The 23624-nt window shown below is 39.7% G+C and overlaps 1 protein-coding gene and 1 long non-coding RNA gene across 2 annotated transcripts; both read left to right on the top strand.

Annotated features, from left to right (window-relative positions):
* The first annotated feature begins 8999 nt into the window (after positions 1–8999).
* On the top strand, positions 9000–9979 carry LOC121650446. The gene is made up of 3 exons (XR_006012276.1): positions 9000–9080; positions 9596–9728; positions 9868–9979. It is a non-coding gene; the product is annotated as an uncharacterized LOC121650446 (long non-coding RNA).
* A 1327-nt stretch (positions 9980–11306) lies between these two features.
* On the top strand, positions 11307–13760 carry LOC121648007. The gene is made up of 5 exons (XM_041997889.1): positions 11307–11408; positions 11495–11667; positions 11766–11867; positions 12695–13011; positions 13732–13760. Exons 1-5 carry the CDS (start codon positions 11307–11309, stop codon positions 13758–13760), a joined length of 723 nt encoding a protein of 240 aa, XP_041853823.1.
* Positions 13761–23624: the final 9864 nt, after the last annotated feature.

Raw genomic sequence — 23624 nt, 5'->3', positions numbered from 1 at the left:
TGACAAATACGTGTTATGTTTTGGTATATTATATTTATTAAGTGTATCAGATATATACAAAAATGCATTTAAATTTGTATGGGTGTTCGCATAGGGCAGTATTTATGATTATAATTGTGTAGGACAACCAGAATTATCAATGTAAGTTGAACTGGGATGTGTGGTAAGGGAGTAAGTGGATATAGATGATGTACAGTTTATGTTGTGGGTGAATGGAGCGGGTGGGATTGAGTAACGCATGTATAGATGGATGCATATATATATGCTACAAAATTGATTTGGTGTTGGTTGTATTGTTTATGTTTGTCTTTTTGTTTTTTGTTTTTGGTTGCAAAAAGGAATAAAAATTTTCAATCACAAAAAGAAACCAAAGCAGCACAAACCAACATTTTTATATCGTGTTAAGTGTTTATTATTAATGCAGCTGGAATGGTGGGCTTGAGTAATCAGTCTGAGAAAACGCAGTCTGAACACAAGATGCTGCTTTTTATTGCCAGTTGGCATCACCGTCACAACAGAACATGCTTCGTCTAAACCGTACAACTTCACCTCAGACCCATCACGCTCCCCGAATAACTTTAACTTGTGGTCACCCAAAACAAAAATTAATCTCTTCTTCCATTCTTCCCACACTATAAATTAAACGTCCTAATTTCAAAAGTGACTCGTACAAAAAAACTCACATTTTATTTCAGCACAAACCAGCACAAACGATCGAGGCAATTTTTGTTCAATTTGGACAATGTGGGGGGGGCTGGGTGAACTTAGGTTGACCTTAAAAACATGTTTTAATATCTTAAAAACTAAAGCAGTACAAACGGAAATTTTTCCTGCACAAACCAGCACTAACGCAGCACACGCGATCGAGACCATTTCCACTGTGTTTTGCGTGGGGTGGGGGGCCAGCTTCACGCTGGTCCTTCTGACCTGCCAAACTTTGGAGTAGACTTTATTCTTAAGAAGTTGTTCATGCTGCTTGTTGGTTTGGTATCATCTATCATGTACTATGTACTCACTGCATCTATGCCTTCTCTTGTGCCTCACTGTTAACAAGCTGTGTGCGTTAAGAAGAAGAGTGTGCATGTGTGCATGCTTATAAAGGGAAATTCAATGAAACAGACAAAGGAAAATAAATGAACTATTCTATGTGTAATGTATTACTGGATTCCTTCAGCCAGTCTTCTTTCTTTGGGTCTTGCTGATACTATCACCATCTGATTGGTCGGACCAGGTTTGAAGCCCTGTAAAGAAATGTAAAAGTTAAAGATGATGTTTTTGTATGTGTGTAACTAACAACATTATGTTAAAAATTTGGATTTTTCACCTGAGTACGAGGTTTGTGCCACTGCTGTTCAGAATCTGTGCAGCTTTGTGTTGGGGGTACAGCTGTAAGTCCCTTCTGGCTGTAATCAGCAGACTGATACAGCAAGGCTGCAACATGACTGCACAGGGCAAGCCCAGCAACACATGAACACTGGTACGTCAGCAGCTCAACAGGTTTAGTGTCTTTGAGAACCACCTGTAAAAGACGTTGATAGAAACAGTACCATGTGAAGTGTTTTTATATCCATGCAGTGAATGATAGCCCTAAAACTGGTATGACTTATAAAAACACAGCAACTAAAGTTGTTAAAATTGTTATATGTTTTAGCCAAATATTCTTATATGTTAAAATACTGAATAGATATAAAATACTGATTTATTTTTGTCTAGTGTGCATTTCTGTAGTACCATTAACCTGCCAGGGGGTCTACAGATGAAATTAGCCTTGAGCTATATTTACATTTGACTGAATGTTCATTAATATGCATCGTTTCCCCTTATTTCGTCTAAATGAAAAAAAAAAAACTCCTGACAATAATTGTAGAGCCGCAAAGTTCCCATCACATTAATAAACCAGAGTAGAAAATGCCTCTGAACGACAGACATTAACAGCAAAAATTACAGCAGCATCAAAACCCAGTACTGCAACTAACTGCCGTTTGAGGTGATATTTAATAAGTAAATTCTTCCCGCTGCTCCCATTTCCCTACACTCAATGAATGCGGCTTCTGGCTCTTTTTCATGGATCTGAAGCACTTTGCCCTCACTGTCACTTCTGTCTCACTCTTGTGGGAAACTGAGGAAGAGAAGCAGTAGTGACTTATTAGCAAATGGTGCTAACCAAAGAACACACAATATAAGTAGCAAAGCATTACTATATGTCAAAAACAGACCAAACATATTTCTGTGTAAAATGTGAGCTTAATATTTACTGTTCTTACTACACGGTGTCCTAATCACATTAACACGTTGACTAGCTGCCTGTCTTCTTATGATGCTACCTTCGAGCTACCATTGTTAGCGAAACACTTACCTTCATAATCGTGTATAAAGTTGGTGATAAACAACTTAAAGCCTTTAATCCGCTTGCTTGCGAACGTCGCCGTATGCTTCTGGAAAATCCTGTGGACATCGTCCACGTTGATGCGAGGCAAGTCTTGAAGACAACGGGTAAAAAAAACACCATATTCACCGCTTTGGCAGCTGTCAACCGGAAGTAGTTGGGCTGGCTTATCGTGACCCGGAAGGGACTGCGCATAAAGCCCATTGTTCTGGGAATCTCACAAATGTGTCGTCAGTTAGAAAATGTTCAATGATTAGCAGTAACTGCAGTTAGGATTCGCGAGTTATGAGTTGACATAATATTTTAAATGAATGACTGCAACATTTCCATATTGTTAGTACCTTAAGTCATTTTTATATTTTTAATACGATTGGCCTGTTTAGGAACAGCTCGTTCCATGGCCAGTAATCTAAAGATATTGTATATATTTGAACTTTTATGCTGTATAACAATATAACTTAACACACATGTTGGAGAGATAGTACAAAGTTTTGAGTGATAGTTAGTTTGATTGTCTGCCTTTGTTGATCAGATAAGAAGTCAGATGAAAATTGTAAGGATCTATTCAGTTTATTGTAAAATATTTTATTTGTGTCAGGGATGTATGTAACACATTATATCTTCTTTCAGACGACTGGTCATGATGTCTGCGGGCCGGCAACATTTACTGCAGGACAGGAAACGTCACAGAAGTCCCGGCCAAGGTGGACGAGGAGGGCCTGGAAGGAGTCGAATGGCGCGCAAGATGGTGCTGTGAGCAGAGGTGTTTTTGCGTAGCTGAGGACGGGCATGAGGAAATCTCGAAAACTCTTAATTCTTTAATCACCGTTGCACAGCAAAACAGAGGTAAATGATATTCAGATGAACATTTATATAACTTAAATTATTAACGGATCGTCCCTGGCCAAAAAACTCAACTCTTCAACTGCTATCAAGTTTTCATCGGCGCTGCTAGCTAAAATGTTTTCACAAGATATGCTTGCTGCTGTGGAAGACATGGAGTCAGACCTCGCAAAAGAAAAGAGAAGAATCAATGAAACTCATTCATATGCTTGTAAAGCGACAAACGGAAGAGATTGTGAGTCTTATCCGAACACTCCCAGTAAAAATCAAAGCGCTAAGAAAATGAAAAGTTCATGTGCAAACACCTGCTCTCCCGCCATTAAAGAGCCGAGCCTGAGTGAGGTGCAAAACAACATCGTACAGATCCTCTCTGGAAAAATCAACGAAAGGGCTGATCAGCTTGAAAAGATGGTTATGAAAAACTCAGCCGAAATTAAAAACATAAGCGAAGCTCTTAATTCAATCCATAATGAAGTTACGGAACTGAAGAAAGACAACGATGCGCTGAAAAAAGAAAACATGGAAATAAAAAAGAAGACAGAAGATTTAGAATCAAAAGTTAATGAACAGGAAAGATACAGTCGAAGATGGTGCCTACGCCTACATGGAGTAGCTGAAAACTCAATGGAGAATGTGAGAGTCAAAGTCAGAGAAATCTGCAATGCAGTGGTCCCAGAAGCGGAGAGGAGCGAGGTGACTGCAGCAGTGGACATCGCTCACCGGCTTGGTCGTCTTAAGATGGGAGAAGGAAGAATCACAAATCCACGGCCGATCATCATCAGATTTATATCGAGAGCAGCCAGAGATCTTACATGGAAACACGCAAAACAAAATGACTATTTGAAGAGCCGTGGTTACTACTTCAAGGAAGATCTCACCGCCAGTGATAAAGCAGCAAGAAGCCTCCTATGGCCAACAGTGGAGAAGGCGAGAAAGGAAGGAAAGTCTGCTTTCTTCAGCGGTGCAAGAGCTTTTATTGATGGCAAAGAGGTGCAACCTGGCCAGAAGTAAATGTATAAAAGTACAAAACATGTTTTGTTTAAATCACAGCAGTTAGAAATTCCGTTAAATATGCTGTGCAATTGTTATTGTTAAACATACAATTGGCGAGATCCTTATTGCCCTTACAGTAAGATTACTCTTTATCCTAACAAACCCGATTCATATTACTTTTTCCTCTTTGTTCTTTAATGTCTCTTTCTATGTGTTCTATTAATGCCAGGGGTTTACAAAACTTAATTAAAAGAAAAGCAGTTTTTCTCTATTGTAAAGGAAAAAACGCAGACTTTTATTTTATTCAGGAAACACATGCAGATTCAAAGGATGAATCTTTTTGGAGAAATCAGTGGGGTAATGAAATATGGTTCTCTAATAGCAGTAATTGATCAGCAGGGGTCGCCATCCTCAAGGATAGATTTAAAGGTCAGATTTTACACAGTATGAAAGATACATCAGGAAGATGGATTATCTTAGTGGTTGATCTTGAGCATAGCCAGTTTATTTTCATCAACATTTATGCCACCAACAACAAACATACAAACACAATACTTTTTCAAGATATAGAGTCAAAAGTTAATCAGCTGTACTCAATCTATCCATCAGCTAAAATAATTTGGGGAGGAGATTTTAATACTGTCTTGGATGAAGGTGCAGACAGATGGCCTCCAAAGAACACAAACACAGACTGTGCCCTCAACCATTCATGTTTACGAATGGGGCTTGTGGACATTTGGAGAAAGAAAAACCCTCAGCAAAACATATACACTTGGAACAATAAGAGCTTCTCCTCACAATCACGGATTGACTTTTGGCTTATCTCTAAGGACCTTAATGATCTGATCACAGATGTTTTAATAGAACCAGCTGTTTTAACAGATCATAAAGCTATCTCTATCAAACTTGGCCTTACAACAAATTGTAGAGTCAAATATAACACTGGTTATTGGAAACTCAACAACTCATTACTGAAAAATGAAGATCTTAAATTAGAATTAAGCAGTATTATAGACAAATATTGGAGTCTAGCTTATAATTCAGGTTCTTATGGCCACTTTTGGGAGCTAATGAAATATGAAATTCGTGCAACTACTATTAGAAAAGGTAAACAGTTGGCAAAATTAAAAAGAGAGAAGGAAGATAAAGTTATCAAAACAATTGTAAAACTACAAATGGAATCAAATGGAGCTTTGACTAATCAAGAAATATTAAACATGAATTTATTACAAAATCAATTAGATAAAATTTATGAGGACAAAACTCGAGGGGCGTTTATTAGATCACGACGTAAATGGATTGAGCAAGGGGAAAAAAACACAAAATACTTTTTTAATCTAGAGAAAAGAAACGCTGAATATACAACACTGGGCGGGTTACTAATTAATGGTATATTAATGGATAACCCTAAATTAATTTCTCAGCATGTTGCACAATTTTATAAAAAATTATACTCTTCATCCCACGTCACTTCTCCCATTGAACCTTTCTTACAAAATATATCACCACATACTAATAAAATAGATGATACATTCAAAAAGTCCTGTGATAAACTTATATCTTTACCTGAAATACTTGATTGTATTAGCAGTCTTAAAGAAAATAAATCCCCCGGAAATTATGGTTTGACAGGTGAATTTTATAAAACCTTTTCTTCCAAACTTAGCCCTTTCTTATTAAACATGTTTAAAGAATCAATTGAAAAGGGTGAATTTCCAAACACACTAAAGCAAGGTGTAATTACATTAATCCCAAAACCAAACAAAGACAGATTACACATAGAAAACTGGAGACCTATTAGTTTGCTTAACAATGATGCCAAACTATTTGCCTTAATTTTTGCTAAAAGATTAAAACAAGACTTACATCAAATAATAGATGAAGAACAATCTGGTTTCATGCAGAAAAGACATATTAGTAATAATATTCGTCTGATACTGGATATGATAGATTATAATAACTTAATACCCGATGAAAGCTTTATTTTGTTTATTGACTTTTACAAGGCTTTTGACACAATTGAACATCATTTCATCCATAAAGCCATCTCTTTTTTTGGGTTTGGAAATTATTTCCAAAAAGCTATTCAAACACTATATAACAACTGTAGTAGTTCAGTTAAGTTAATGCATGGTACATCAGAAAGATTTAATATACTACGTGGTATCAGACAAGGCTGCCCAGTGTCCCCTTTCCTATTTCTGTTAGTTACCCAAATAATGGCTTCTCATATTAAACAGTCTCCTTTATTAGGAATTAAGGCCGTCGGTAAAGAATTCAAAATTTGTCAACTGGCAGATGATACTGCAATTTTTCTGAGGGATAAAAATCAGATTTCCAAAGCCATAACAATTATAAATGAATTTACTAATGTTTCAGGTTTAAAAATGAATTTAGACAAATCTGTTTTATTTCCAGTTAAATCTTGCAATCTGTCTGTTTGTTGTGGGATCCCAGTTAAAGAAAAAATTACTTATCTAGGTGTTGGTTTTTGCAAAGATATAAAACAGCGACACATGCTTAATTTTAATCCCATTATTGATAAAACAAAGCAGAAATTAAATTCGTGGTTGATGAGAGATGTCTCTATATATGGTAGGGTGTTACTATCTAAAGCTGAGGGTATTTCTAGATCTGTTTATATCTCACTATCACTATGTGTCCCAACACAGGTTATTAAACAGTTAGACAAGATACTATACAATTATATTTGGAGGAAAAAGCCCCATTACCTTAAAAAAGAAGTTATCAGAGGGAACAGAGATCAGGGTGGACTGGAGGTCCTAGACTTTAATATATTGAACAACACATTCAAAATTAAATGGATTATACAGCTCTTAAAGAACCCCAATAGCGTCTGGAATGCTTTTCCTATATATTTATTTAACTCAGTTGGTGGCATTAACTTCTTGTTGAAATGTAATTTTTGCATGGACAAAATCCCCATTAAATTAGCTGACTTTCATAGACAGGCTCTCTTAGCTTGGTCTTTGTTATACAAACATAACTTTAGCCCCCACAGGTATTATATATGGAACAAGAAAGATATATTGTACAAAAATAAATCACTATTTAATCACTTGTGGCTTAACAATGGAATTTTGCTGGTAGGTCAACTTGTGAATAAAAATGGCTTGTTGCTATCATACTCAGAATTTCTGGATAAGTTTAGGATACCAACCACACCAAAGGAATATGCTATTATTTTTGATGCTATTCCCACTGGTGCCCTTCAGGTTTTTTAGAAACTGTAATATCACAGACATTAATGTTAGACAAACCAATCACATTTTTATTGTAGATGTTGACATTATTTCTAAACAATGTAGCAACAGACTAATAAGAAATTCTTTGAACTGTTATACACTTTCCGCAGCAAAATTCTTTTGGTCTTCCATTGTTAATGAATTACATTGGGAAAAAGCTTGTGGTATTCTTAACAAATATTGTATTAACAATAAAGTGAAAGAAGTATGTTTTAAAATTTTACATCGAATTTACCCTGCCAAAGAAGTTTTAGAAAGATTTAAATTAAATATAGGTTATACGTGTGATTTCTGCAAACTAAACAAAGAAACCATTTTCCACCTTTTTTTCCATTGTACACATTCTCTCTATTTTTGGTATAACATGCAATCCTTTATAAATAAAAAATTAAATATTAATGTACTATTTAATGTATTTGATGTATTACTATACTATGTAAATGATAATCTTGACAAAAATGCCATCCATGCAATACAGATTCTCATAATTCTTGGAAAATACCATATTCACAAATCTAAGTGGTCTGGATCAAAACCCTCCTTTGAACATTTCACCTCTGAACTGTATCAATACGGACTCATTCTGAAAGACGTGGAGAACCAAAAAGCAGCAAGGACTTTTAACATCCTAAAAGAACTCAACTGTATATAAACTGTTTAAACTGTATATCTTCCCCCTGACAGTTATGTTATGTTCAATGTATTGTACAATATGTTAAATCATAATAAAAAAAAAAATAAAAAAAAAAAAAAAAAAAAGAGGAGGGCCTGGAAGTACCTGTGTGCAGACATGGCGTCCTGCTGCAAGGCTTGAACCACCACCGTGGTGAAGTTTATGTCTACCCACTCATCCTACAGAAGGAGCTGACATTACAAATACAAAATTCTTTTACATGGACTTGCAAGTAATCATGACCTTGGAGAAATGCAAAATGAAAAGAAGTAGCTTAAAACTAAAGACCATATTGGGATGGTAAACAGAAGTAGTCATTAATGAGCATCCATACATGATTACTTAGAATCAGAGATGGCAAGTAACGAAGTACAAATACTCCGTTACAGTACTTAAGTAGATTTTCAGGTACTTTGTACTTTTACAAGTATTTATTTATCTGATGACTTTTTATTTTTACTCAGTTACATTTACATTTTCAACATAAATATCGGTACTTCTACTCCTTACATTTTCCCAAAAAGGCTAGTTACTTTTTTTGTGACGCCAATGTGCGTGGACTGTTTTGGGTTTTTAAAGACGCAGGAGGAGAGGCTGCCTGTCTCTCTGTTTGTGGGCGTGCATACAAGTGTGCGCTTATTGTGTGTGTGTGTCAGAGCAGGTCTGCCACTCCGCGCCCACACCTGTTACACCACCAACGTTTGAGCAGCTGCACAAAATGGACAACGGTGAGGATGGCGCTCAGTCACAGGAGCAGTCTGTTGGGGAGCTGCACCCATGGCCTTATTTGAAAGAGCTTTTTGAGTTTGTTGGTGCTAAAAGCAGCTCCTGGCGAATGCGTTGTATCTTGTGCAAACCAAAACCCCAGGAAATATTGGCGTTCAAGAACAGTCCGTCAAACCTCAGGAAACACATTAAGGTAAGTCATTAGCGCTAGCTACGTGTAAGCTAGTTAGCTAAGCTGACATTAGACCGCTCATCTGAATACCTAACATCTTAGTGTGCAGACGTTATTGCTGTTAGAATTCATGTTCTTGCTCTTAGGGATACAAACATTGTCTGGGGAAATGATTTTAAGTAGGTGGTGCTGCTGTTACAATTCAACAAAGCCAAACAGTACTGTTAACAGCAGTAAAGTTATAGTGAAACTGGGGGGGTCTTTTTCATTTTATGAAGTCAAATGTTAATCTGTATAATTTACTTAAATGCAAATTTTGTATTGAATCACATTTTATCAGAAAAACTATCTGACCCATGACTCATAGATTAAAAAAATCAGCTCCCCCATTTGAGAGCCAGATCAAAATGGTTGTGTGCACCGCTGGTGATGATATAAGGCTAACATTATAAGCTAAAGGCAATGCTGCCCTGACAAACATTTGTATCACTTGGCTCTCTTTGTATCACATGGCTCTCCTACATTTGCCCCTCTAGAGAAAGCACGAGAGATACCTGGAGAAGTACACCAAGCTAGCTATTCAGAAAAGGAAGCATGAGGAAGATCCGAATGACCAAGCAACACCCAAGCAGCTGAAACTGTGGGATACACCTCGTGTAACACAGAAAGGTGTGGATGAGCGTCTTGTTGATTTTGTGGTTAATGGCCTGCAGCCTCTGAGTGTTGTAGAAGAACAGGGTTTTCAACGTCTAATTAAATACCTCCAACCCGGCGCATCTATCATGGTTCGCAATACCATGAAGAGCAGAATTGACAAAGCAACTACAGAGATGAAAGAGAATCTCAAGGCGGCGATGCATGATGTGGAGTTCATAGGGACCACCACTGACTGCTGGACAGCAAACAGAAAGGGCTTCATCGGTGTCACAGCCCACCGGATACATCCTACATGTCACAGTGCGTGGTCGGCACTGAGTTTTCCCAGCCGTCCCTGAATGCATTCTCCCTCCAACTCTGCTGATGCGCTCCACCTGGTTTGGGCTGCTTATATACCAGTCTGTGACAACTCTTCTCTACCAGATCGTGTTGGTTTATCCTTGTACGCTTCCAGCCTTTGTTTCCTGCTTGCCAACCTGATCTCTGACCTGTGACCCGTTTTTGGACCTGGATATCCCGACTCAGAATGCTCCCTGTCTGGTAAACCCTGCCACTCTGTCTCTGATCCTTGACCTGTGTTTCGACCTGGAAAACCCGATTCTGCCTGCCCCCTGTCTGTTGACTCTGCCTGTGATTCATTATGCCGGTACTCTGACCCTTGGACTGCCCTCAGGATTTTGATTTCGGATTACCGACCTTGCCCCTGGCCATCGGAAAACTCTGGAGGATTCCTGGAGACCTTATTCGGCCTGGATTGTCCACTTCTGTAACTATCAGAACAAACTAATTGTCTTTCTGGTTCTGCAGTTCCCACAGCCCCGGCGGAGCTACTATTACGACGTCACGGTCTCTGAAAACCATCCTGCTGGTTTCCATCCCCTCCGCTGGCTAAGCTGACTGCAAAGACCAGACCTGGTTTCCCCAGAGAAATTCTCATCACCTCAATAAACACTGTTTTCACTTATTCCTCAGTTCCAACTTTATTTGTGGTCCAGTTTGCTGATCCGTGACACTACAAGTCTGCAGCAGTGCTCTGCTGCACTAGCATGCAAGCAGCTGAAAGGACCACACAACTTCACTGCACTTGCAGATGCTCTGACTAAGATCCATACAGGTATGTAGGCTATTGGTAGGTTTAGTAGCATTTTCCTTGAGTCCAATCCAGTTTAAATATTTAGGCTTGTTGTCACATCTGCATTCATTCATTAATTTTAATACTTTGCCTTTAACTCTGAATATCTGGATTCTTAACTGTTAATGTGTGCAATCATCAAATTTCCTGTGGTGTCGTATCGGTATGCCTTTTTTTTTTACCCGTCTGTCTGTCTAGAGCTCAACATCAGAGACAAGATTGTGCGTACAACAACAGATAGTGGGTCCAATTTTCTGAAAGCCTTCAGAGTGTACGGTGTAGATGATGAAAACAACAATGCAGAACCATTCGGGGCAGAGCCAGATGAATCAGGTGAGTGTTGCATCATATTGGTTTGTGAAGATGACATAACTACTAAGTGTTTGGATATCTTGAAAAACACCCTTGAATGCTAATTAATATTTTATTAATAAGGAGAGGAGGATGGTGAAGAGATCATGATGGAGGCTGTTGAAGCCGGCCCCTTGCTGGAGCAGGATGATGGCCTGGAATACCAACTGCCAAAGCACCATCGCTGTGCCTGTCATCTTCTGAACCTGGTGGATGATTGATCGAGTTTATGGATTCAAGGGATGACATGTAAGTTTGAACACTTATTCTCAACACGGTCCTTTGATATTCGCAGGTGGCAACAGTTGATGTCCAAGCAGTGAATGAAGACCGGATCTACATAAAGCTCTCTCGCTCATCATTTGCAAAGTGCCAGGCTCTCTGGAACAAGAGCAGCAGATCCACCTCAGCTACAGAGATAATTGAAGAACACTGCAAACTCCAGCTCCTGAGGCCTTGTGAAACAAGGTACACTTTGCATTTTGAGACGTGTTCAACCCTTTCAATCTGTTTCAGATGTAAAGCACTATACAAATATAATGTAACCCCTTTTTTATTGTTACAAGGTGGAATTCTCTCTTCTATGCTGTTGAGAGGATTGTACGGATTGTGAAAGAACAAGGAGAAGCAGCCATTGCAGCGATCTGCAGCACGCTGAAGATTCCGATGTAAGTTTACTTTGCACTACCACTAGGGCTGCACAATATATCGTTTGAGCATCATCGCAATATATTTGTGCGCAATAGTCACATCGCAGGTCAAATCGCAATGTAGGAGGCAAATTAACTCGTGTGTTCTTATCTAATTTCAAAGGTACCTGACATACATTGTGCACAGTGATCCCCCACTCACTTACTTGGTTTGGCGAAGAACAAACTTTTTGTGGTAAAACACAATTCACATTTGTACATAATAAAACAAAACGTACTTAGGTCCTAGCAGATTAAAAGCAGGCAATGAGAAATAACAATACGAACAACTAACAGAAAAAAAACAGACTTGCAACATTTAGAAAGTTAAGATCAGTGCAGGTTCATTGTCAACAAGATGGCAGAACTTAAAGTGCTGTTCAAGTCATCTGCTGAAATTCTTGTATCTTTTCATATTGAAATATATATCGCAATGTATATCGCAGGGTTGGAAAATATTATAATGCCAGTTTCTTCCAATACCGTGCAGCCCTAATTACCACCTAACTGTAGGGTCGGCTGGTGTAAGTAAATGTGTAAGAGATCATCAACAAGAGCAGCTAGCTTCTTTATTCACCATCTTTTCAGGTGATCTTCCCTGCTGTTCTACCAACACTAAAGGTGATGACCTGCAGTGCTAACTTATAGTGCCGCCTAGTGGCCTAACAGGGAGTAGAACTAAGTAATAATGCTATAATGCACTTACAAAGAACACAGCACAAACTTTGCATAGTTTTAGGTGTTGTGGGCATGTAATGTTTGACTGTTTAGACACTGATGGTTTTGTGTATCTGTATGTTTCTCAGGTTCAGTCCTGCCGAGATTGCTTTTCTCACAGAATATGCAAAGACCATGAGCCCAGTTGCAAAAGCAGTTGATGTTCTTCAGGCTGAGGCAAACGTGCAGATGGGGTGGCTTGTACCCACCATCACACTGCTCAAGTCCAAGCTCCAGAACCTTCACACCACCTCCAAGTACTGTGGGCCATTGGTGGATGCTCTTCAAGCAGGGCTTGAACGTCGCTTTGGAGAGACGCTTGCTGATCCAGAGCTGATTGCTGCTGCCATTCTTGTCCCCAAGTTCAGGACACGCTGGACTACTGATGAAGGCATCATTAAATGTGGTATGTGCTGCTTTCTTTTAGGGGCGTCCCAAATCCCGATACAACTTTTTCACTTCTGAGACAATACCGATATCACAGCCTTCGGGATTGATTGATACTGATATCAGTCCGATAAGATATCAACATAAATCATACACACTTTTACCCTTTTTGTAGTGTGGAATATGTGAACGGCATGATCAAGTGATATTACTCCAACATAGAACAATATTTAGCAACAGTAAGCATGAGGGAAAAAAACTGACCAATTTATTATTAACCATTTATTATTAACCAAACGCATGCTGCATCCGAGCGCTGCTGGAAAGAATTGCTAGACCAGAATTCAGGGTGGAGTGGACTGCTTATTTATCGGAGATTTTTGATGCAGTCCGATATAATCCGATTATTTTTTGCAGATATCAGACCTATTTCCGATATCGTATCAGGACACCCCTATTTTCTTTTATTGTATTGTTATATTTTTTAAATTATGTTTAATATTCTTAACACCCTAAAACTCACTCCCCTCACATCTATATGTACATTCAACCAAAGTGGATATAAATATGGTATAAATTCCACTTATAACCCCACAACCCTTCCCTACCTCCTTCTCCACACCTCCATCCATAGTCCTTCATTTCCTTGCCCTCCCTTGCTCAGTCCCTCCCTCTTCTGTCCATCCCCTTCTCTTGTATTCTAATTTTGTTTCTTCATTTGGTTTTATATCCCCCATAGGCCTTGACTACATCGAAACCCACCTGTAGGAGCAGAGTAGTGCAGCACAGTCAGGTGACTCTCTGTCGTCAGCAGAAGAGGAGGACTTCTTTTTGTCAATCAAGCAGACAGATCAACGGGACGGTAACACCACAACTAGAGTCCTACCTGGCCAGTCCAACTGATACCATGGACATCCTAAAAACATTTCCATCTGTGTGCCACCTGTCTCTTAAGCTCAACACACCACTACCTGCCTCAGCTGCCTGTGAGAGGCTTTTTAGCACAGCAGGAATGATTTTTAGACCCAAGAGGGCTAAGCTGCTTTCTGAGAACTTGGAAAACCTGCTTCTCATGAAGCTCAACAAAAGATTTTGTTAAATTTGTTTTGTTTACCATGCCTTCACATTAAACTCGCATAGAGGGATGGAGTGATGCAGTGCAGAGGTGGAGAGGGGGTTTAGTGCTGTGTAGGTGTAAACATGAGTAACATATGAGGAGCACAAGTGTTGTCTTTAATGTGAAGGGTTTTTCATTGATCTTCACTGAATGCATGGTGTGCAACTTTTTCTTTTTTCCATTTTCAATTTCTTTGGCAGGAAGATATCACAGTGTTTATTGTACTGGAAAATAGCTAGAGAAGCTTATTTTCATCTGTAGTTCCTGGGTGTGCCACGTACAAAAACACACCTGTAAAGTGTTAAACATTTGTTACCTGATGTATTAAAAAAGTGCTATTAAATAAAGTTGCTTGAGGGTTGGGCCTTAAACATGATTTGTGACAGTTTACATTGAGATACTAGACAGCGGTGGTTGTTGAAACAATAACATTGCTAAAGTAGAATCCATATAAATTATTATGTGTTTAATAGCTTTGCAGAAAGTGAATCATGCAATAGAAATACTTTTTACTTTTAAAAATACTTTTGAGTACATTTCAGAGCCTGTATTTTTTACTTTTACTTGAGTAGATATTTGGATCACTACTTTTTACTTTTACTCAAGTTGTTTTTTTACATTTGTATTTTACTTCTACTCAAGTAAGAAATGCGGGTACTTTTGCCATCTCTGCTTAGAATTCATTGCTTGGACCACACACACACACACACACACCAATTGTCAGATCAGAATTAGTTCAGATTGACGAGGTGAAAACCAAATCATCCCACTCCTCATCCTTCAACGCTTACATTCATGTTTCAGATGTTGTGGCTGTAGGTGAGATGGCTAAAGTGTTAATGCTTGCACATCAAGCATATATTGTCATTTATTTCACCACATTTTTTTCCTTTGATTGGTTACAGTGGTCATACTGGTGACATCCCTGGTCCTAGCATATCTTACAACAATACTAATACCTTTACTTTCTCATTACAGGTATTGGCCATATTTGCAGAAGATGTGTGAAAAGTTCCCTGAGCTTCAGCCTCTTACAGAGATGAAGCCTTTTCTCTCTGTAACGCATGCTAAGCTTCTCACTGGCAAATGTGAGTTACAGTGGCAAGTTAAATGTTTGGTTCACACTGTCTTTCAAACACATTGCTGCCTTCTCTTACGCATGACGCATAGCACCATATTCATTTTTTTAGGCACATTTCTTCATTGGGACGAAAACCGTAGTCCATGTTAGTAACATCATTTAGTTCATTACATGCAGTCCTGCTGAGACATTGTCTAGAGATACACTTGCTTTAAACCACACAGTTGTGTGTGCATGTAATCAGCATCCACATAGTTGTGTAAGAAATGTTATCTAATATGGTAAAAAGCAAGTTCATACATGCCGCTTGGCATTCTGAACGATGGACTTCCAATATGACATGGATCTAAATACAGTCCAAACATGAGTTTAAAGTAGTCCTTGAGCAGACTTTTAAATATTAGCTGTGTGTACATATAAGAACATAAATACAGAAACACATCTGATAAACTACAGTGACGTGGGTCAGGAGCCTGGTTGTAAAGCTAAGAAACATATTTGCTGTGGGACAGGTGACGGGGGGACAGAAACCAGGAAATACAACAGGTGAGGAGGTGGAACAGGTTCATAGTTTTCTCTCGAGGGCAGCTTTGACCACATGACCAAATCAGGTAGGTAAGCTTTTAATACATCATCAGATTACAAAATAGATTCTAATATATATATAAATATAAATAATCGTACCTCAGGGGACAGTGCTGGCCCCCCTCCTCTTCACACTCTACACCTCAGACTTCTGTTACAACTCAGAGCTGTGTCACATCCAGAAGTTTGCAGATGACACAGCCATCATGGGGTGTATCAGGGATGATGGAGAGGACGAGTACAGGAATCTGGTCAGTGACTTTGTCACCTGGAGTCAGATGAACCATCTCCAGCTTAACACCTCAAAGACTAAGGAGCTGGTTATTGACTTCAGGAAGTCCAGCCCACAACCACGTCCAGTGACCATCAGGGACGATAAGGTGGAGATTGTAGACAACTACAGGTACCTCGGGTTGTGGCTGGATAACAAGCTGGACTGGACATGCTGTACAGATCACCTGTACAAGAAGGGCCAAAGCCGTCTGTACTTCCTGCGAAGACTGAGATCTTTTAACATCTGCAGGAAACTCCTGTGGATGTTCTATCAGTCTGTGGTGGCTAGTATGCTTTTTTATGCTGTTGTCTGCTGGGGGGGTAACATGACAAAAAGGTCGGTGTGCTAACAGGCTGGAAAAACTCATCAGGCGGGCGGGCTCTCAGCCCTTTTTATTCCTGGATTTCTCTATTTTCTCTTTAAGAGAGACATGATGCTAACAGCAGCCAGGAACAGTGTTGCCAACTTGGCGACTTTCTCGCTAAATCTGGCGACTTTCCAAACCCTCTTAGCGACTTTTTTTGTCAAAAGCGACTAGCGACAAATCTAGAGACTTTTACTGTAGTTATTGGAGAGTTTCTGGTGTTTTGGAGACTGGAAACTGAAAACACATGTTGTTCTGCAGTTACTGTCGTGAACGAGCAGCGTGTGCTGCAGGAGCCCTTCCCCGTCCCAAAACACTCACACAGGCGGTCAGTCTCACAGTAGCTCTGGCAGAGGCTGCAGTCAGAGCAGCAGAGAGGAGACCCACACCGCTCCGCTTACACACTGAAAATGAATTGTGATGCGCAAAGGCGCCGCTGATCCCGCCCTGGCTTACAGAGCGGGATGTCAATGTAAATGTTTTTTTCGCTGTCACACTAAAATAAATTATTGCAGTGAATAAGTCCAGTGAACACTGTTACATGGCTGAAGTTTTATACTCCATGTACAGTGATCCTCAAAACATCTTGTATCTGACTTTTTTGAAGTCAGTGCTTGGTGAGGTACAGTTGGCCATCAAGGCTTTTGAGGGTGAGCAGGTAGATCCTCCTAAACGTCTTGACGGCTTGGTTAGCCTGATAAAGTCTGGGAGTAGCAAGGTGCTGAATCCAACGGCAAATATTGATGTGCTCAAGGAGCCAATTGATGGATACATCAGTTGTAGGCTTCTAAGTGCAGCATAAGGTTAGAAACTAAACTAAAAGTAAGAAAACTAAAGAAAAAAAAAACTAACTCTGCCAAAGTGTCTCTTTTGTGTTACTTTGCCGGTCCCAAGCCCGGATAAAGGAGGAGGGTTAGACATAGAGCAATTCCACGCAACTTAACAGTCCTTCGGTTAAATTTGATATTCTAACAATTAACAATAAAGGACAAAATTGATTTATGTAATGTGGATCTCGACAAAGGTTATCAAAGCTTATTTTTAAAAGTGATGGCCTATTTCAATGACAAAAATACAAAACAAAACAAAAAAGCAAACCAAGAATCAACAGAAAAAACTATTTGTAGTTCTAAACATATTTAGGGTGTTTTTGACTCTCCTTTTGTCTCTCCATGATGTTATTTCTTTCTCCTACAATGGCCGTTACATTACATGCAAATGGCCAATTATGCAAATTAGGCGATGACGTCATTTAGCGACTTCTGGCGACTTTCAGGACAGCCAATAGCTACTTTCCTTACTGAGGAGTTGGCAACAGTGGCCAGGAAGAGAGATTGATGAGATCATTTATTCCCTCCGAAGAAGGAAGCATGATCTCTATCGACAGAATGCTTTTTATTATTGTTGGTCAGCAACTCAAGGTGTTGTTTACGGTTTATGCTAAGATTTCTTTCTTTTTATCTTAACAGACAGTAACCAAGCAAGGCTGCACAAACGGAGGAATCTGTGTAATCTCAAGACAAAACTAAAGGAGAAGATCCTGCAGTACAACACCGTTTCCATCCGGTCAAACACACCGACGCAGCCTCTCTGATGTCGTTCTGCCCTGAGATGGTAAGCTGGGTGTTTTTACATCAGTCAGTTGCGGCTGCGTATCATTTCCATCATGACGGGGCGATTTTTGCCATTAATTTATTTTCTACTTCATTTTATGTGTCATTTCATTTATTTCATATTATTTGCAAAGCTATCTTGTTGATGGCAGCTAAAATAAGGTTTTCACCTTGTGGTTCAGTGTCTCCACACCCTGTCTTTCACTATGAGAGGATTTAAAGCATAGTTCTCAGTTAAAAAAAAGACAGCATAATTCTTGTTTTTTTGTTGGATTATTTGCTGTGCCTCCTATCAAAGCTTGGTCAGTGTGTATATACACTGCCTGGCAAAAAAAAAAAAAAAAGGCGACGGCAATACAAAAGGTCAGAAACTCCTATTTTTGGGATTAGGCTTTGATTCCAGCAGCATTCTGTAATGGTTCACTCCAGAAGACCCGGGAAGTGCAGGCAGCAACCATGACACATTCTCTGTGTAATCGTCTCGATAAGTTTCTGCATTGCCACAAGATTCATTTTCATCCAGAGTTGCATTAATTTTTCACCGTGTATGGTTGATAAGAGGGTCCAACCTCTGGACAAAGCCGCCTCCAGCACATCACAAAGATTCCCAGTATGAGGTTCATGTCTGAGCTCTTTGGTGGCCGATCCACCACGATCTGAGCCCCATGAATCCTGACATTTTCATCCTGGAATATGGCCGTGCCGTCATGAAGATGGAATAACCTGCTCATTCAGTGTATTCAGGTAGTCAGCTGACTTGTTTCAGCTGAAAGATAAGAGCCCATGCAGTAATTATTCAACAGGAGGCTCCTGCCTATTTGCTTAGTTAAATCCAGGCAGCCAGTTTTTTCTGTGGCCAGATAAAACCAGCAACTCTAATGTTGTAGCATATTTTATGTTTGTTTTTACTTCTACTGTATTCTCTTTATTTAGTTGCTAGCTTCCGTTTGAAGAGGCGACTGTTTGACCAGGTCATGCTTGTCAGACGTGTGGAGGAGATGACTCAGCATTATCAGTATCTACGGAGGGTTTTCGACAAACTGGACGACCTCTTCACAAAACTGAAGAGGACATCAAGAACCACAGTAAATAATTCACCAGTTATAACAATCATTTATCAGTCCAGTGGTGATATTTTCACAAAAATGTCTGTCTCAGGGTGAATGTTTCAACTTCATTTTTGTCTTTTTTAATTAAACTTTTTTATGTTTGACTTTAGCTTCATCTACAGGTATGACAGAAGGAGGACACGGGGGACTGCGCTGCTGTCTTCTGCAGAAGCGACACCTTCTTCTGGAGAAACTGAGCGCTGTTGCTAGCACCTACGCTTGTTTAGACGTGGACTCATCTTCATTCGTGTTGGAGGAAGACAAAGATGATGATGAAGAGGAAAGGCAACAGGATGACAGCAGCTCAGACCTTCCGGAGGAAGACGCATAGACCAGCTGTGTGTTTAATGTGTTACACAGTCACACACTGCAAGCTACCACGACGCAAATTTAAACTCTGGTTGAAGAATATTTAGACCACTTTTTATTAAAATACTTAACGTGTTCCAGCTTTACTGTAATAAAATGTGTAAATAGTCACGTGTTCCTTGTTAAATGCTTTAGATTAATGTTATGCTACAGTAACATGTATGTGAAATATTTGATACTACAACAGTGTCGTCATAAAATATTTTATTTTATGATTATTAACTCTGTTTTTCCCATCACATATTAAGTGCTGTGTGTAAGGACATGCATTCAAATTTGGCTTATAAATGAGTCCCTTAATAAAAGCTACATCTGCACTGTTTTCTTTACACACAGTTGCCTATATGAGATTAATAGTACCCTCATAAAGAAAGACATATTGTTAGATGGGTATTGTGACATAGAAGGACATGTTTTGCTGTGTTGTCTGTGATTAGGTTCTACAGGAAAACACAAGTGACTCCCGAAGCGGTCGGACACGTGTCTGTGTAGGTTCTTCGTTTTGTCTTTTCCAGTTGGCTGCTCTCTATTTCAGGTGTAGAACTTGGGCAAAAGCTGTTATTTATGAAAACTGTGAATACTGTGGTTAGAAAATCTTAATTACACCCACATATTTACTTTTACACACCACATCCTCATCTAGTTCATAAGTAATTGACAGTTTGTACAATATGTTGGAAATATGTGGTATGATCCTATAATCTACAATTGTAAAGCCAGACGAACTACCAGCCTTTACCAACTTTAATACACACTTAAATATGGAAAATAAATAAGCATCTTTACTTTCTATCAACATATATTATCTAGTAGTAGTGTAATCACCAGTTCAGCTTTATTTATTTTATTAATGTAATATATGTTTATGTAAACCTATTTTCTAGCTTCTGAAAATCTAAAGAATTACAATAATGCTACTGATTTGTTCTGCATGGCAGTGCTACAGGGAATTGTAGTTTTTAAATGTTTTGCTGATGTTATAGGGGTCTATGGTGAATAAAGAAGATGAATGCAGGCCCGGAGGTGGGGCACAAAGGCGAGCGCCTGGTGGCCTGGGCCTTCGCCTATCGGGCTGTTTGTGCTCAGTCTGAATGGGGGACATGGTCCCCCTCCTTCTGTGGGCTCACAACCTGCAGGAGGGGTCATAAAAAGTATAGTGCAGTGGGAGCTGGGTGGGCGCCAAGGGCAGGGACCCAGCCTTTTTGGAATCCTTGGATGGGGTGTTGGAGAGCAATCCTTCTGAGGACTTTCAATGCTCATGTTGGCAAAATGTATATGTAAGACCTGGAGCCCCCCCCCGATTTGAATCTGAGTGGTGTTTTGTTATTGGACTTCTGTGCTCATCAGGGATTGTCCATAATGTACACCATGTTCAGGCATAAGAGTGTCCACATATGCACTTGGCACCAGGACACTCTAGGCCATCGGTGATCCGGGAGGGGCTCGGAGTAGAGTCGCTGCTCCTCCACATTGAGAGGAACCAGATGCCTCAGGCATCTGGTCAGGATGCCTCCTTGTGAGGTGTTCCAGGCATGTCCCACTTGGAGGAGACCCTGGGGAAGGCCCAGGACACGCTGGAGGGGCAACATCTCCCGGCTGGCCTGTGGGACTGCCTTGGGATGCCCCCAGACGACATGGCAAATGTGGACTGGGAGAGGGAAGTGATGGATAGAAACGTTTTGCATCCAATTAAAAGATGGAAATGCTGAATTATATACAATACAAACTTTTTACATCCCCTGTAGGTTAGTGTGTTTCTAAATTTCAGCATCCTGTAAAAGTATATATAAAAGTGCTTTATGGAATATAATTGCACACATGAAAAAAAAAAAAAAGTAATCCATTTTTTTATTTAGAGATTAGGTTAAATATGCTCTGCTACATAATAGTGGATATATACATAAAAATGATTTAAAAAAATGTAATTTGGAATGGAGCGCAGCCAACTGACGGCAGACAGCCCATCAAAGTACTGGAACGTACCATACACCTAGCAGCATCCATGGCAACCACAGCAGCGTCCATGGCAACCACAGCAGCATCCATGGCAACCACGGCAACAACGATCTGGCGAGACCTGAGAGAATGAAAGACTGGTTGAAATGGCTAAAAGACAGATTTTCTTTCAGGTATCTCATTAAAGGTCCATTTGGTATCCTTTTGTTGTTTCACTCATATATTAAATGGTCACCATTTAAATGTCTTAAATTTACGTTGTTTGACCAAAAATTGCGCAGTAATCACTAGAATTTGAATCTTGACACCTTTCGAACTGGATCGGGAGTCTCAGTCCAGCTCATCAGCAGCGTGAATATATGACAACGACCTGCCTGCTAGGAGGCAGAGTATGGCCTTATGGTCCCTTACCAATGGGCTAATAACCACTGATAATGCCCAGTTAATGGAGTGATAACAACCAAATCGGATCTTTTTACATGGTTCCTGCCATCAAAATTAAAAACAACATGAGAGTAATACATACTAACCAAAGCAGTGACAAACTGCACCAAAACAGAACAGAAATGAACCGTTGTGTATGGATATATGTCTGCTTGTAACATGACAGTCTCCATGGTAAATACGATAACCTGGAGTAACTACAGCCACATAGCCAATATGGCTGTTACAAAAAAACACATTAATGGCTCATCTGTTAAAGTAATTGTATGTGATGGACACCAGGAGTTTTGTGGTAACTAAACCTGAGGCTCAGGGCCTCATACCTGGCAACTTACTAATCGTTTGGCTCCTTAACATGAAATAACCTGCATTTACTATAATACCTTTTATACAGTAATTCAATTTTACATCTTATATACCAGTTTTAACATAATAATAGCAGTTTCTTTAGGTCAGCAGAGCGTGTGTTGGGACAGCCTAATTCTTTACTCCCAAAGTATCCATAATAAATTAACATCCAAACATAGAACAATGAAATTAACTATAACAGTCATTTTAGGTTTTTATATCTGAATATTTGTCTTTGGTTCCCAAGAGTTTTTCCACTTCATTCCACTGCAAGACAGAGAGAAAGACAGGCAGCCCAAAATATTACTGTTTCATTAAAACTGTTTTCATAATGAACCATCCTGACTTTACCATGTACAAGAATATTTAGAGTATAGAATAGAATAGAATAGAAAATACTTTATTAATCCCTTTGGAGAGTCCTCAGGGAAATTTGGGTACCAGCAGCAATACAACACCAACAGTAAAGCAGGATAAGCACTAAGATATAATATATACAGGTATAAAGTAAAATAGAGGCAATAAGGTGCAAGAAAGTGTAAATAGAATGCAATAAAAAAGTTAAATTAAAATAATATAAACAAGCATTGCACACAGTAGAGGTGGTACAGATTCCCAGTTCACTATTGCACGTTTAAGTTATAGCAACTGTTTGTATGGGTTATTGTGCATGTGTTGTATCAGGCGGACTGCACACCTCCTTCTCCCCCCTCCTTCTCCCCCTCCTGCCTAATGCAGAGTTGTACAGTTTGATGGCTCGGGGGACAAAGGAGTCTCTGAGCCGGTTGGTCCTACTCTTGGGGAGGAGCAGCCTGTTACTGGTCAGGCTTCTCTGTGCACTGATGACAGTGTGCAGAGGGTGACTGGCATCATTCACAAAAGCCAGTAGTTTTTTTAGTGTTCTCCTCTCTGCCACTGTCACCAGGGAGTCCAGCTTCATGCCAACCACAGAGCCCACCCACCTGATGAGTTTTTCCAGCCTGTTAGCACACCGACCTTTTTGTCATGTTACCCCCCCAGCAGACAACAGTATAAAAAGCGTACTAGTCACCACAGACTGATAGAACATCCACAGGAGTTTCCTGCAGATGTTAAAAGATCTCAGTCTTCGCAGGAAGTACAGACGGCTTTGGCCCTTCTTGTACAGGTGATCTGTACAGCATGTCCAGTCCAGCTTGTTATCCAGCCACAACCCCAGGTACCTGTAGTTGTCTACAATCTCCACCTTATCGTCCCTGATGGTCACTGGACGTGGTTGTGGGCTGGACTTCCTGAAGTCAATAACCAGCTCCTTAGTCTTTGAGGTGTTAAGCTGAAGATGGTTCATCTGACTCCAGGTGACAAAGTCACTGACCAGATTCCTGTACTCATC

This window comes from Melanotaenia boesemani, chromosome 2, assembly GCF_017639745.1.
Source record: "Melanotaenia boesemani isolate fMelBoe1 chromosome 2, fMelBoe1.pri, whole genome shotgun sequence".
Taxonomy (NCBI): domain Eukaryota; kingdom Metazoa; phylum Chordata; class Actinopteri; order Atheriniformes; family Melanotaeniidae; genus Melanotaenia; species Melanotaenia boesemani.
This window is presented reverse-complemented; position numbering and strand designations above follow the sequence as displayed.

Coding starts and splice junctions, on each gene's coding strand:
- LOC121648007 (XM_041997889.1), top strand. CDS start 11,307: ATGATGGAGGCTGTTGAAGCCGGCCCCTTGCTGGAGCAGGATGATGGC. Junction 11,668..11,765: donor CTGAGGCCTTGTGAAACAAG/GTACACTTTGCA, acceptor TATTGTTACAAG/GTGGAATTCTCTCTTCTATG. Junction 13,012..13,731: donor TGAAGGCATCATTAAATGTG/GTATGTGCTGCT, acceptor TATCCCCCATAG/GCCTTGACTACATCGAAACC.